Below are 15,410 nucleotides of genomic sequence, written 5' to 3' on the forward strand. Positions count from 1 at the left end.
ATAATTTTCAACACGAGGACTCACCTCCAAGTCGATTTCGAGTATTTTTTCTTCACGTAATTCACTGACGAAATCGGTGGCATTTTGCTGTAATAAGCTTGTGGCATTCGCTACCAGCGCTGTGACATTTTCACTCACCATGCTGGCGGCCTGCATTAAGAGATTCGGGCTTTCTGACGTGGCATTACTCGACAATAAGCTGTCGGTAATATTTTGACTACTATCTTCCAAAGTCAGTGACATGCTAGGTATACCCAAACTGAACTCACTAGTTTGAGAGGTAGTGGTTCGCAAATGTCGCTTGATTCCTTCAGAGAGCTGAAAGGAATTGCAAGAAAAATGTTAAATTATTTTCGAAATAAGAAAACTTGTTTACAAAATTTTACTATTTAATTAAATAAAGACACATTTCTATATTGATACATACCAAGCCAACGAAGTAAGGACTGCCGGCATCACCTAATGCATGCGAGACCAGAATTTGGAAGGCTTCGGCGGTGGAACGGCGAGTCGGCACGACAACATACTGGAAAGGTGAAGAAAACGTTAAGAATTTGTAAACTTGTTGCTATTTATTTATATTAAATCATTCTACATAATAAAAACAACAAAAAAAAGGTGTGTGCTGAATCAAAATTAAAAAAATATTCTACTGTGCGCAAATGTGTTATTTATCTAAAATTAGTAAAGCCTTCCCCCATTGCTGGTTCTACGCGAATTAAGCGAGCAAAACAAAAACGTAAAAAGTATTAATTTTTGTGTTTGGTAGGATTTTTGCACGAACAGGAAACACTGGAATTAGCTATAATTGCAAAAAGCTACACACAGATGGGGCCATAAACGCGTAAAGAAAGCAAAAAATTAATACACATGCACTTGCAACTGGTTTGTGTACAGGATAATGCGTTATTTGAGAAAGTTTAAATTACAATCACATACGTTATAAAAGCGTAGGCTATAATTCAACCAGCAGCAAATTAAGAGCGTGGCGGAGCATATTTTTGAGAATTTAACGAATTCTTGGCCACCACTGTGTGCTGTTGTTGCAACGCGCGTTCCTTATCAAATGACATTGCATAATTTTAGGCATTAGAAGCGATATGAGCTGTACATACCGGGACAGCGCAATTATTTGATAGAATTTAATTTTTAAATTTTTTATAATGTAATATTAACGAGTTGTTTTGCTTTTTTTGCTTTCTTCGGGCTTATGGGTCAAAGGGATTCTGTGTTGTATTAAAATCAATATGATATGCGTGCAACAAAAGCGTTTTAGAATAAGAGTGTGCTTGTGTGTGTGTACAGGTTTGTTGTGCAAATGTAAACGTTTTATAAATTTATATAAAATAGTATTTAGATTAATATTATTATTTACAATAATACATACCATATACATACATCGCTATTGAAAGGTTAAAGAGTCATTATGATATATAGATAATAATTCGAAAATTTACTAATGAAACAACAAAAAGTTTGTGTGTTTTGTGAAGCATTTACTACACTTTCTATATCCACACTAGACCAGCTTGCTAATTTTCAGACATTGTAGGCATTATAGAAAATTTTGATCCACGAGTCTTTAATTGTTTCAATAGCGAGGTGTATGCATATATAAACACTTATTTATTTATGCATATATGAAAAAAAAAATGTTATAGTTGACGCCGACACTAACACTCTTTAAATATTTCTTAATATTTGCACTATTAAAGCAATTATATTAAAAATAAGCTAATTTGCGCTTATAATAGCTGGAAAGTACTAAGGTTGAATCCCATTAGACCAATTCAAGTAATTACTTCGTGATCTATGGCCCTATATGTAATTCAAATTACTTAATAACTATGAAATATATATCTAATAACAAAAGAGCATATATAAACTATTATTAAGTCGGCAAAAAAGAATGCATATAGGAGTAATAATGTCTCTAGAAGTATTAAATAGAAAAAGACAGCTTCACAGCTGCATTCTTCTAACAAACAAGGCTAAAAAAAAAATTTTTTTTCCCACGACAGTCAGATCTACATATCGGATTTTTTATTTTTATATTGATTCTGAGCGTTCTGCTTGTATGGCAGCTATTTGCTATAGTGGTTCAATCAGAAAAAAATATTTGGATATACTCTTGGAAAACAATCAGAAAAAGATTTCTTTTCAAATAAAAAAGTTTGCTTTAAAGAACTTAATTTTGATCGTTCAGTTTGTATAACAGCTTTATGCTATAGTGGTTCCAAATCGAAAGTCCGAAAAATGTGCAGCTTCTCCATATCTCGAAAACTGAGTGACTAATCCGCGTATATGCAGACAGACATGGCTAAATCGACTTAACTCATTATGCTGATAATTTATAAAAAATATTATATAGGGTCTCTGACGCTTTCTTTTGTATGTTACAAACTTCGTGGCAAACATAATAAACCCCATTCTAGCGTATAAGGGAATATGCCAAAGTCATAATTACTGTCAAATAAATCTGCTGACGAAATTGAAGCAAAACCTGGTAAATAACTTATGAAACCAATGATAAAAACAATTGTTAATAATAATACGTAAGCACGTTCAAGTTCGTGAAGGTGATAAAGAATTATATATAATACACACATACACATGTAAGTACACCCATGCATTTCAACTCACGCATTTTTTAAATTATCTCTCTTAAAGAGTTCATTGCGTAAAGAGTTAAAGTAGTTGAATAAATTGATATGAAAAGATAAAGTATAAATATACAAATGTGTGTAAGTGTATATGTTTGTGTATAATATTTAAACTTAGAACTTGTATTTAAGAAAAAAAGCGGAAGGTGAATAAAGGCACTAACTTCATTAAAAAAATACTAATAAAAAATATCTATTAAAAAAATAGCAAAATACTTTGCGCTTGGCTTAGCAATAAGTATACAGCTAAAAGGTCTTTCTTTCTTATTTGTTATTTGACAATATAATTTTCAACCAAACAGCTCATTAGATAATAATTGGCACTCGTACATTTAGATAACATGCGATATTCTTCCTATTTCTAGCTGATCATAAGTAGAGATATATTTAGCAGATACTCGTATGCATTTGTATAACGAGTGTATGTGCGCGTATGCGTGAATTGGATTGGATGACATAAAACATCTGATCGTGATAAAATTAGACAGTCGAAGAGATAACCAATGATAATTAGTATGGAGGTAAAAAAAAGGAACTACACACATAGATAAGATTGAGAGGTACATATGTGTAATTATATTATTTGGATGATGCAAGGAAATATTTGACCTTTTTCTTGAAAATTTTTAACAAAGAAGATTGCCATAATATTAATTGAAAGATAACGACGTTCCGCGTTTCTAGCAAGATTTTAGACAGTGTGGTTAAATATATAAAAATATTTCGAATTAATTGCAATTAGGAAGCAACTTGAGTTAAATCAACGATTTTATTATTATCAAACATTTTTTAAACCAAGTCCAAAAAAAATTTAGAAATATATAAATATTGTACTTTTGCGAAATAATATGGCTAATCAATACCGCGTTTACAAAAAACATAATAAAGCTTTTTATAGCAGACAAAAATATAAAAATAAACATATTACAGACCAAAAGAATATTTTTAAAGAGAGAAAGCGTTTGTAAACATGTATTCAAACTTCACTTTCAATAAAATCAAAATTATCATATTTTATTCAAAGCTTAAAATACCTGCTAAGCTAAAAGTCTACAAGATTTATGATAAGACTGCATTATATTATTATGATATTACTTCTGCTGTCAATTTTCTTAAATGTGCTGTTGAAGTGACAAACGCTTTCCCTAGGGAGTAAAGAAATTGGGGTATCCACACACCAGCGCTAATAAGATTTATCGAGCTAACAAAATGTGTGCTTCTATATTTAACATTTTTGTATTTATATGCTAAGCAGGGTACTTTAATAATAGCAGAAGAGCCTTTAATATGAAAGAACAGCACGTGCATACGTAAAATATGAGGATTACCAATGCACCAAAGGTTCCACCTACACACACATACATCCAACTGCTACCAGGAAGGGTGTGCAACCACAAACAAAAAAGGAAAAAATGCAAAGAAATTCGAAGAGCTTAATGGGGGGAGTTGGCGCCAATATAGCACGTGATGTACAATAGAAAGCTGGCTGGAAGTCAGTGAGTCTCAAATACAAATGTAAGTATATATGTAAAGGAATGAGTGAAAATGCAATATGTCAACTCCATGGGGTGTAATTTCTTTCGACATTATTGCATTTATTATGTTTTTTTTCAACATTTTGTTTCGAGGGCCAGCAAATTACAAATATTCGAGTCGGCGAACTGAAAGCACAAGTGCCGAGGGGAGTATTTTATAATACGTGTGTATGTGTGTATAAGTGTAGATTTACTGTTAAACGTTTTTTGTTGTTGTCACGCGGTTGCAAAGCAGATAAGTGGTGCATTTTGGCATATAAATAAATTGCAAAACTTTATTATTGCACACACATATAGTAAAAAGGGACAGAAAACTTTCTCGCGTCGTGTGGGCAAGGGCTGGGCCAAGTTTGCTGGGTGCGTGAGTGCTTCACTGTGCGGTAATAAAAGGGAATATGCATTCGTATATTTCGTTATTTAATACTGATAAATGTGTTTAATTAAGTTGAAGTGAAGAATGGCAAAAGTTTCTTAAGAACAAGGCATATAAAATACAAAATATTTTTAAGAAAACAGAAAGGAGTTTTTAGCGAAGAAACTAAGTATGACAAATGAAGGATTTAAAACTAGTAATAAAGGAAATGGTATAAATATTATAGAAAATAGGGGTGAAATAAAATAAAATAATTCATTGCGTTAGTTAAATATTCTAAAATTAAGTTAAAATTGCAAAAAAAGGTATGGTAGGTATAGTATATGACTTATATGTCTACATCTTCTTCTAAAAATCATATAATGAAATAAATAAGCTTAAGCAGCGTTCTAAAACTACATTTTTATTTAAATGAGCGGCAAAAGAAACGCATGTCAAGTAATATCATCAACACTGCTATATTTTTCGGTTCGTTTATGAGACAGCTGTATGCTATAGGGATCCGATCTGATCGGAGATTATAATGTTGCCTTTATATGCTACATTTCGTGAAAATATCTCGTCACATAAAAATGTTTTACATACGAGCATTTGATTTGATCGTTCAATTTGTATGGCAGTTCTATACTAGAGTGGTTTATCTGCACCATTTTTTTCGGAAATTGTACCATTGCCTTGAATAACAATCGACACCAAATTTCGTGAAGATATCTCGTCAAATAAAAATCTTTTTCATACAAGGATTTGATATTGGTAGTTCAGGTTGTATGGCAGTTATATGCTATTGTAGTCCGACCTAAACAATTTAGAAGGAGATTTCTTGGATAATCATCCTTGTCAAGTTTCGTGAAAATATCTTGTCAAATAAAAAAGTTTCCCATAGAAGAACTTGATTCAGATCGTTCAGTTTATATGGCAGCTACATGCTAGAGTGGTCCGACAATGTCGGTTCCGACAAAAAACCAGCTTCTTGAGAAGAAAAAGTCGTGTACGAAATTTTATATTGATATCTCCAAAACTAACAGCTAGTTCGCGTATATACAAACAGACAGGCGAAAAGGCGGAAATGACTAAATCGTCGTAGCTCATCATGCTGAGTCAGGGCTTTCTTTTGCCGTTCGTTTACAAAGATAATCAAAACAGAACTTATGTACAATTTAAATAATAGATTATATAATAATTGAAAATGAATATACATATGTATAATGAGTATTTACAAATGCTCTAACTAAATGGATATTTATGTATATACTACAATAATTTATATATGAAAGCATTTATGCATTTAAGTAATTTATAAAACGTTTACATTTGTTACGTAAGCATGTAAATTTGTATGACTGTAGTATATTACAACAAAAACCACCACAACAAAACATGTGTACTTTTTTTACAACAATTACTTTTTGCATTTCTCTTACCAGTAAAATATCAGCCACTAGTGCCCAATTTAGATTCAAAAATAATTGACCGATGAACATTAAAACATACGACATAACGACGTATTTTGTGACAAACAGCATCGCGGCAGCAAGGAAAAATGAGCTAAAGAATAATCCATAGGCGCATACCAAGGGATCGGCGTTGTTCTTGTAACTGGCAACTGCACGTGACACTATTGGGCCGAGCGGCACGCCAATTAGACCAGCTACCATTGTAATAACGCCAAAACGTATCGAAACGCTGTTCAATTTTTTTTTCATTTTTTTTTTTCGAACAGGTAAACATTACGGATTTTTTATGGTGCGTTTTTAAAGTTGAATTTGTTTAGTACCAAAATGTATGAGGAAAAAACAAAGAAAATATAAAGAACAAAATTTAGTAAGAACGTTGAAAGCGTTTAAACAAGAAAACTCGTGTTAAGTATAAAAATTGCAATAACAAAAAAAAAAAATAATAAAATTTCAAAAACTCGAACATTGGAATTCTTAAATATTCTTGCGATTAGCGATCGTACAAGCTCTTTGCTCATTCGTTGTTATTGTTGCGCGCTCAGTGTGTGTGTTTGAGGGAGCAGACAGTGGTGGTGTTGTTTTATCATTGTTTTTGCTTTTGTTTTGCATATTTTCACGCATTTGCTGATGATTGCAGAACGCCCGCATTCATTCATTGATTTTCTTTCTTATTCTTTTTCTTACCAACAAAATATCCGCCACTATGGACCAGCATAGATTCAGCGTCACCTGCGCCAAAAAGACGAACAAGAAGCAGAACGAGGTTGTGGTTTGTGGTGTCACCAACGACAAGTAGACCATCGGCGCTGATATGAGCAGACCGAAGGCGCAAATGTATGGATCACAGCTTTCGTGTTGTGGTCGTAGACGTTGCGCCAGAAACGAGCCCACTGGCACACCAATCAATCCGGCTATCATGGCGATGATGCCAAACTTGTACGATACGCTAGTTGATTTTATAAATAGGATTTATGTTTTATGTGTTTCTTTTTTAGTTTTTAAATATGCTAGAATTTTTGTAAATTAAATTTTTGTGCGTAAACATGTTGAAGTATTTACACTGCATATAAATACATAGAAATCGAAATTTTTTGGGGAAGCCAAAAATTAATGTTCTTCTAGTATACATGTATACATATCTACAAAGTTTTTCTTTCATTTCAATTATACTCACTCATTCAGCGACAGCTCCTCGTTGCCTGGTTGCATTTTGATGCCTAGGTAAATGAATTTAGGTCCCCACCAGGCGAGCGCACCGGTTACGAAGGCAACGCAAGTGAAACCGGCTGTCGAAAGCATAAACGAATGATTCTTCACCAAGTCCTTAATATCCTCTGTGTAGCTGGTGGGTTCCAAATGTGGTGAGCCTTCGCTCTCACCACGCTCTGGCTCTTTGATCAATATAATCAGCACAACGGCCACAATGCCCAGGATGGGTGTAACACGCAGCGCCCAACGCCAGTTATTGGCCAAGCGGGCAGTCTCCGAGCCGACAATGTAACTGCGTAAATAGAGAAAATGCAGATTAGCATGCATATTTTAAACAATAATTTAATATATTTCATAAATAATGCATCAATATAGAGATAATTAATTTTTAAAGATAACTACATACATATAATTGACTAATTATTTTAATTCAGGAAATGGCTTAGAATAAATGGAAGCACATTAAGTGTTTTCTCGAAGAGTCTTATAAATCTAAAAAAAGTAAATTAGCGCTAATTGTCATCTTTTGCGTAATGGTTTGAATGGAAATCAATCAATAACAAAGTATACTTAATTGATTGACTACAAATTGAAGGCCTCCAGCCTATTCATGTACTTTTTTAATTTATGCCAAGCTTAATTAAACAATGCGTACATCCATTAATTATTACAAAAACAACTAAAATGCACATAGTTCACACGCTAACAACGCGACGCTCGCCTCGAATTGTTTTAGGGGAGGTTCCCTTCGTGACTTTCTTTGAGGGAAAGCACTTAGCGCTTATAAATTTTACGTTATGACCTCTATGGCAGTGACATGACAAAATTAAAAGATGTGAGGCGAAGAATTCGTTGCACTTATTTACTGTAGCCTATACATACTTGTACTTATGTACGTATTTGATGTGAATGAAAATAAAGTAATTGATTTAGATTTGAATTGACAATGTCACTAATAAAATTTCTATTATTAATTAACATTTGAACGCGTGCAATGTAGAAAGTTATATATTACTATATGGAAATAAGTTGCAAGCAATTGGTGGGATAAATCTACAGTGGAACTTCTTAAAGTGGAACATATGAACATACATACATATGAACGGAGGTAGTGATTGGTGAAAAGCCAGTGTTTACTGCTATACAAAAAACTGCTGATCAAAATAGAAACGTGAGTTCATTACAAATTTTACTATATAGTACATTCAAGATACGGCAAAAAATACAAAAAATTTTAAACGGAGTCCAAAATATTACTCTTCTTTTTATACAAATTTTAAAAACTTTATTTTATAAAAATTATGAAATATAACAGCGTTATTAGTTTTGTCACTGTATTCCCCCTTCCTCCCTTTAGCATGCAGAGTAATTTAAGAAACCCATAAACATCCCTCTGGTATGCAGAGAAAACCTGCTATGCTGGTGAAGGCTCGTCTGCATAGTATTGATTTCCACTGTTTAAAGTTATTACGTTAATATTTACAGATGACATTTAAGCGTGTTCATCATAAAAATTCCAAAAATTTAATTCAATTGAAGGAAGCCAACGCCTCTTTGACCTGCCTTGTTTTACACAATTAATTTTTTTTATTGCCATGGGAGTGCATGAGAAAGCACGCGATCGGCCGTTTGATCGAAATTCCTTTATGAATTGTAATCAATATGCTAAATAGTTTCCATTGCACAATTTCGTTGAAATCACGCGATCGACGCTTTTAAACTTTAGCTAGAAAAGTCAGCAAGAGGTGAATGACTCAACAGAAAGAAATATACTTAAGCTCATACATACACACATATGTATGTATATAAGGCGGACTTAGTAATATTAATATAAAAATATTTATAAAATCCTTATCAAACTTGTTAATGTTATTGCGATCGCTAACAAGTCTAGAGTTGCAGCAATGAGATTACCGGATCCAGTGCCATAAATACTAGAATGTGCGTAGACTGAGGTTATCAGAACTAATTTTAGCAAACTTGTGCAAATTTATAATACATTATAATAACAAATAGAATTGATAAGCAGACATAGGCTATGATTAAATATAAACAGATTTCAAAACAACGACATAAACATAACCGACGCTAACTATTAAAAACTAATATTTTGCTAATGAATATTGCATATCACTTAAATTCTTACCCAAATCCTGAACCAACTGGAATCGCGAAATAGAATAACGCCAACATTTTCGAACGCAAATCGTGTATGAACAAATCGGAGATAATGGTGGGCGCTATGGTACTATACGAGGCTTCGCCGATACCCACTAACGCGCGGAATGTGATGAAACCACCGAAGCCGCCCATAAATGAGCCAAGCAACGTTGTTGTCGACCATAGCAGAACACCGATAGCCATAATCCAACGACGCGAGTAACGATCGCCGAGGTAACCAAAAAGTGGCGCACAAACCATATATGAGAGCACAAAAGCGGTCTGCAGCAGACCGCCATCATCGTCACCAATTTTAAAATCTGCTTGAATATCTGTTAAAACACCTGAAATATTCATAAAAAAGGAAAAATATAGGTTAGAAAATTTATTTTTGAAAATAATTTTTTAAAGGAAGGTTGTAAAGGAAGGTTAGACCACTATAGTATATAGCTATCATTCAAAACTGACCCAATATAAAGGTCATCTTTTACACTTTTTATTGTTAAAAGGATTACAGCTTCGGTGCCACCAAAGTTAACGTTCTTTCTTGTTTCTATAAGTTTAAAAAAAGATACAGGGTGCGAAACGCATATTTAAAAGACGAATTCATAAATAATGGCCATGAAGTTCGCTTAGGATTCATATACATTTTTGACATTCACATATCGTTTGGCAACTCTTTTCAACACAGCATTTTTCAATTGCATTAAGATATGCTGAAACGCCGTGTGCAACTTACGCTTTCATCGATAAATGAATGAATGCCATTCAAGCTTTGGAGCCGCGTGCCCGACGACTCTAATTTTAGCACATAACATGACCACACCGTAATGATAATTACAATGATCATATTTAATTAACACATTCCAGCAGTTGACTTTTTTGCAATCGCGCTGTTTATATGTATGTATGTATGAGTTTTAATCAGAAATAAATGAAAAAATAGAAGACAATGTTGTGTACTTCTCGTGAGTGTAGAATGATACGAGTAGCTGACTAGCGAGCCTTTAATAGAAACTTAATTGACACTTAAACTTCTTTCTCGTGTGATATTCGCTGAAGTGGCGCTATTTGAAGAAAGTTATACATTTTGCCACTAACTAATGTGCTAATGGGTTGCCTTAGAATATAATGCATTTTGTTAAAGCGTGTAAATTGTTGGGGATTCTACAAACAAAACGCTCATAGTTCCAGGAATACTCTTTTTAATTGAGTCCTAGACTGCCATTTGTACATAGGCATGCAGCGTTTGCGATGACTTCAGATTTTTATTTAAATTCTTATAATTATTAGTTTAATAAGAAAACGTTGCAATATTGTGCAGGCAAAAGTTTTAAGTATATTCGTGCACTCTTTGTGTGCAGTGTATTGGCGAAGTCAATAGCGCCGGCAACCGAATGGTTTTTCGCTTTGAGAAAGCTTTATAAAAACAACAACTGCCATTCGGTGGCGACATCAAACTGCAGGGCCCCTGTTGGCATTCAAGGTTGCACGCGGCAATCAATTATTATCAGTCTCATGCGCATTTAGTCATCATCGTTTTCTGAGTGTCTGGTGTTTCAGCAAAAAGCGATTCACTTGCTTCGAAAACGGTCAGTTAATCATTGGCAAATCATTTTCATTCCGCAACACAAAACTGTTTAAGCTTAATTAAGTAAAACTAGTTTAAGCGTTTCTACATAAATTTCTCGTTAAAGTATGCATTTGTGCGACGAGAAAATAAAATATAATAAAGTTCATTTGCTGATGGCTTAAGCTTTCTTGCAGCTAAGTTTAGCTTTTTGTTCATCTTTCGTTTGCATTTAACCTTTAGATGATTTGAGTTTTGCGGTCAATTACTTTTATTTTATTTCAGTAACTTTGTGTGGATTGCTGCAAGCTAGCCGCTTGGCGTGACTAATTGCATTTGCTTTGGTATTTATTAATATATCTGAAAACCGCTGAAGAGCATACTTTTGATTCAAAAAAAAAAAAAAATCGTAGAATCGAAAAAACTCAACTACAAAGAATTTCTACAAAACTGCTTCTAATATGTATATGTGTATGCTTGGAATTTTGAAACTGTTACGGAAGTGTTTTGGGATTCCACTTAATCACGAACACAAATATTTGGGTGGTAAAAGCCTTCACTGAAGAACATGAAGTTACCGAGAACTTCCCTCATGCGAGTCGTTCATTTTTTTCCAAATAGGTTTAGAGATCACCGAAAAAACAGCCCTTGGCCCGATTAAACTCGGGTCAATTCCGGTACGTAGAGCCAGGGATTTGAGTGGTTCATATCTCTCTCTATCTCTCTGTTAATGAAGATAACATCGAAAAAGTTTAAGATATAATGCTTGCAAGTCGTTGTGTTGGCATCAAAGTGATCACAGAGGATCTCAACATCAATGTATAGAGAATTGGATTAAGCCTTAACATGCTTGTATTCAGTAGGCTAGATTTGTATTAAAATTTGTGAAAAACAATTTATTGGCTGTCCGGGTCAAATTTGATCACATGTAGGTATTTCACATTCCGTTTGATATGATATAAGCATATGTAATACACATGAATATTTAGTAATTTGTTTTCTAAATTAGTCATACATTATTTTAACTTTGAAACAACGCATTGTATACGGAAATGAGTGGTTTGCTTATCAAAGAGAAAATTATTTATACATTTTTTTTAAATAGTACAAATTTTATGGTTATGAATATTTGTCCTTTATTTAGAATATATACTTATCAACAAAAAAACTGTTTACCCAAGATCATTCATTCTATAAAGAATTTAGCACAAGTCTACGAAAATATTCTTTTAGATATCTAACAATCGACTGATTCCATTAGATAAATAGAGACAATAAAACTGTTTTGAATAAATGTTAATTGTCAACTTTTGAGTTAGCAACTAATTTAAAATGCTTTTACCTGTTATAGAACTCATTCATATATTTATTACTTCATTATATTCACACTGGCAGCGGAGTGTACGAGTGGCATCCAAATTTAATGAGCTGGGTGCTAAAAGCGTCACTTATCAATGTGTCAGCACAACCTTGATAATGGATCACATGAATGACAATATGATAGGCTATTTAGCATATGTGTAATGTGGCGCCCACTCATAACACAAAAAAGTACCTACTATTCTAACAAATAAAAAAAAAATACACAAAAAAGAAGAAAATAACGCAGAGGCACATTCCGCTGCTTGCGTACTTGCACTCCCCCAAACATCCACCGTAGCGAATATAAAAATGTAAAGTTTGCGGTAGTTAATTAATACGTACACAAATACATACATACATTTGTTTACCTGAAATCACGATAAAAATCACTTACTCAGGTTAAGTATTCAATGTTTGCATACATTTAGCTACATTCTACCTATTCATGTGATGTAGTATACAAGTATATGTATGTATGTATGTAAGCAGCACAACATAGTAAAGTAGTATGAAAACAAACACAAACAAAAGCGTCTAGGAGAGTTAATGAAAGCGTAGCGTGGCGCATGGTCGAGAGAACTTGGCTGTCAACGGAAAACGCAACAAGTAAACGGAAGAGTAGCAAAAATAGCAAGTGACATATATACCTACATACACAACGAGTATAAGTATATAGTACATACTTAAATATCTAAAAACGCAATGAGTAGCAGAACTAGTTCGCTGCAGTGCATGTTTTATGAGCCAGTTTGCGAGTACAAACGCTGAGTCAGACAACAGACAGCCAACGCCGAACTGCTTGCCCATAATTGCCAACCGCCTTCAACACACGACGTGGCCGCAACGACTGCACGCAAAAAAAAACCCCAATAAGCCAACAAACCCAAGCAGGCGCACTGCCCCGCAACTTTCCCGCTATTCTTGCCATTAGCGCACTTCAACACAAGTTTTTAGCGCTTTTGCTACTACTCGCATATTCGCGTTTGTTTTTTTTTTACTTTCTGTATTTAATTATTTTCGTTGTTATCTGGGTCTTTTTATGAGAAATTTATCGTACGATTTTTTCAACCAATCAGCGCTGCGCTCGCCGGTATTAGCCAGCAATGAATAAGTGACGTAATGGCAAACAACGCTGACGGACGAACGATGTCTACGTAGGCAAACCAAGCCAAAAGCAGTGGTGAGCTCGGCAAGCAGAAAAAAAATCAACCGTGAAAAGGTGAAAAGCTAAAAACGAATTGGTTGGGGGCCGTTGTTGGTAGAGCTAGGTGGCAATCTAGAGACATGAATATATGTATGTGTATGCAAATACATACATATGTATGTAGCTATACGTAGAATTGGTATGCGCGTCAACACGTAAGCATTCATAAACGAGAAGATTGCGTTATTGCCGTCGAAAGCCAACAAGCTGCTATGTTGTGGGTAGGAATGATGTTTTTAAAATAAAATAAATATCATTTAGCAAAATTGAATTTAGCACACTTTTGTTTGTGTTTGTGTTTGGCAGACGAATTGAAGGCTTGGCTCACTGGCTTGCGCACGGTTTCGTCGCTTTTGAAGTAGCTAAGCGGCTAAGGTGGGATTTTATATCAAAATAAGAAAACATATAGCAATCGAAATGTCGAGAAGCGGAAAGACTTGCATTCAATGTCAATGGAAAGCAAACATAATGATGAAGTTATAGAAGTAATAGTAGCAAAACAGAAATAAAAGCTGGCACACAAATCTAATATCAGAAAAGAAGCAGAAATGGTAAAATAGCCTGCTAATACTATGCTCAAGAGAACCAGTTTGCGAAGCCGGCACCGGCGAAATAAACGGGAGAATGCCGCCACCAATACAATACTACAAGGTACACATGTACTTAACTATTGTAGGTTTGGTGGCGGTCTTATAATCGGGCAATAATTAATTGTGAAACGTGAGAGAATAAATACATAAATAAATCGGAGATGTATATAAAGATACATAATAAACACATACTGTCGGAATGAGATTTGATGGGTCATTATAATTATAATTGTAATATATTATACTTAAAAAACAATTACTATGTTTATATATAACAACGAACTGTTCCGAAAATACAATTAAATTTATAAAAGGTAAAGAAGTAGAAGTTAAATTCAAAAGCTCTGTTCCCCTCTTAACTCTCCGCATAATTATTCGATATCATTATGAGAAAAAGTCGAATCTCTGAACATTTTGGAATCGATGTTAATAAACGTCTTACGGTTCATTTTGACAATATTGTATTTTTGTATACCAATTAAATATTAATTTATTCGAACAAGTTTTATTCCACGTTGAACTTATTAAAATGTGTTGACTCATTATGAATTTTTAGCTGGAAATAGCGGCATGAAGTTATACATTTTAACGTTTACTTGCACATTATAATTTTTGCGATAAGTCCAACAATTCCAAAAATAGGCATGACATGACATATCAATAAATATATATACATATGTATATACATACAATTTTTACATATTTAAATCTATTTAAATATTGCGGTAGGGTTAATGCAGCTTATTGCACTTTCTATACATAATAGGTGCCATGTGGAGGCTACTGAAAATTTACATATACTGATATGCATTTACGTAAAAACATATTGTGGCGTTTGTAAAGAAAAGGAAAGAGGGAGAAATGCATTTCGGTCAATGACATGCACCTAGGCTACTCAAAACTATTTACATACATGTACATGCGGAGGCTTAGGGTGTGAATATGCGCCAAATTGCACTGCTGTAGGAGGCGGTGCTCGGGCGTCACTTTAAACGCCAGACACCTGAACGAGTAAATAGTGGTATTTGCATCGCTTTGACGCACTCTCCACCACTTCTGCAGTGTTTTGTATTTTATGAGGTTCAAGCGTACAAAAGGTGGAAATAATAATAGTCATTGTAAAATTGATGTGCCGACATTGGTAATACCCAGACCGAAAATATATTTTTATATATATGTATATAATATAAGAATGTTTAAATATCTTTGGTACGTGAAAGGCATTACCTGTATTTGTATGTCAAGCGATAATGCCAATCTCATGTTTAAGTAGGTTTGTGGTTTGTCAGA

At 33.9% G+C, this 15,410-nt stretch overlaps 1 protein-coding gene across 4 annotated transcripts in view; it reads right to left on the minus strand.

Annotated features, from left to right (window-relative positions):
* The window catches only part of LOC105227757 (protein spinster), a 30,652-nt gene that overhangs the window by 3,391 nt on the left and 11,851 nt on the right, over positions 1-15,410 (minus strand). For 2 of the 4 annotated variants that reach the window (XR_007422344.1, XM_049452802.1), the window contains exons 2-6: positions 9,381-9,738; positions 7,200-7,526; positions 6,710-6,971; positions 428-526; positions 25-318 (exon numbers count right to left, since the gene is read on the minus strand). Coding sequence is in view for 2 of the 4 variants with exons in the window: in XM_049452802.1 (XP_049308759.1) it covers positions 25-318; positions 428-526; positions 6,710-6,971; positions 7,200-7,526; positions 9,381-9,738 (1,340 nt within the window). In the remaining 2 variants the exon portion in view is untranslated. Of the gene's footprint in view, positions 1-24; positions 319-427; positions 527-5,992; positions 6,255-6,709; positions 6,972-7,199; positions 7,527-9,380; positions 9,739-15,410 lie in introns of all 4 variants that reach the window. The other 2 variants (XR_007422343.1, XM_049452801.1) reach the window with 1 other exon arrangement.

Source organism: Bactrocera dorsalis, chromosome 3 (assembly GCF_023373825.1).
Source record: "Bactrocera dorsalis isolate Fly_Bdor chromosome 3, ASM2337382v1, whole genome shotgun sequence".
In the NCBI taxonomy this organism is placed as follows: Eukaryota; Metazoa; Arthropoda; class Insecta; order Diptera; family Tephritidae; genus Bactrocera; species Bactrocera dorsalis.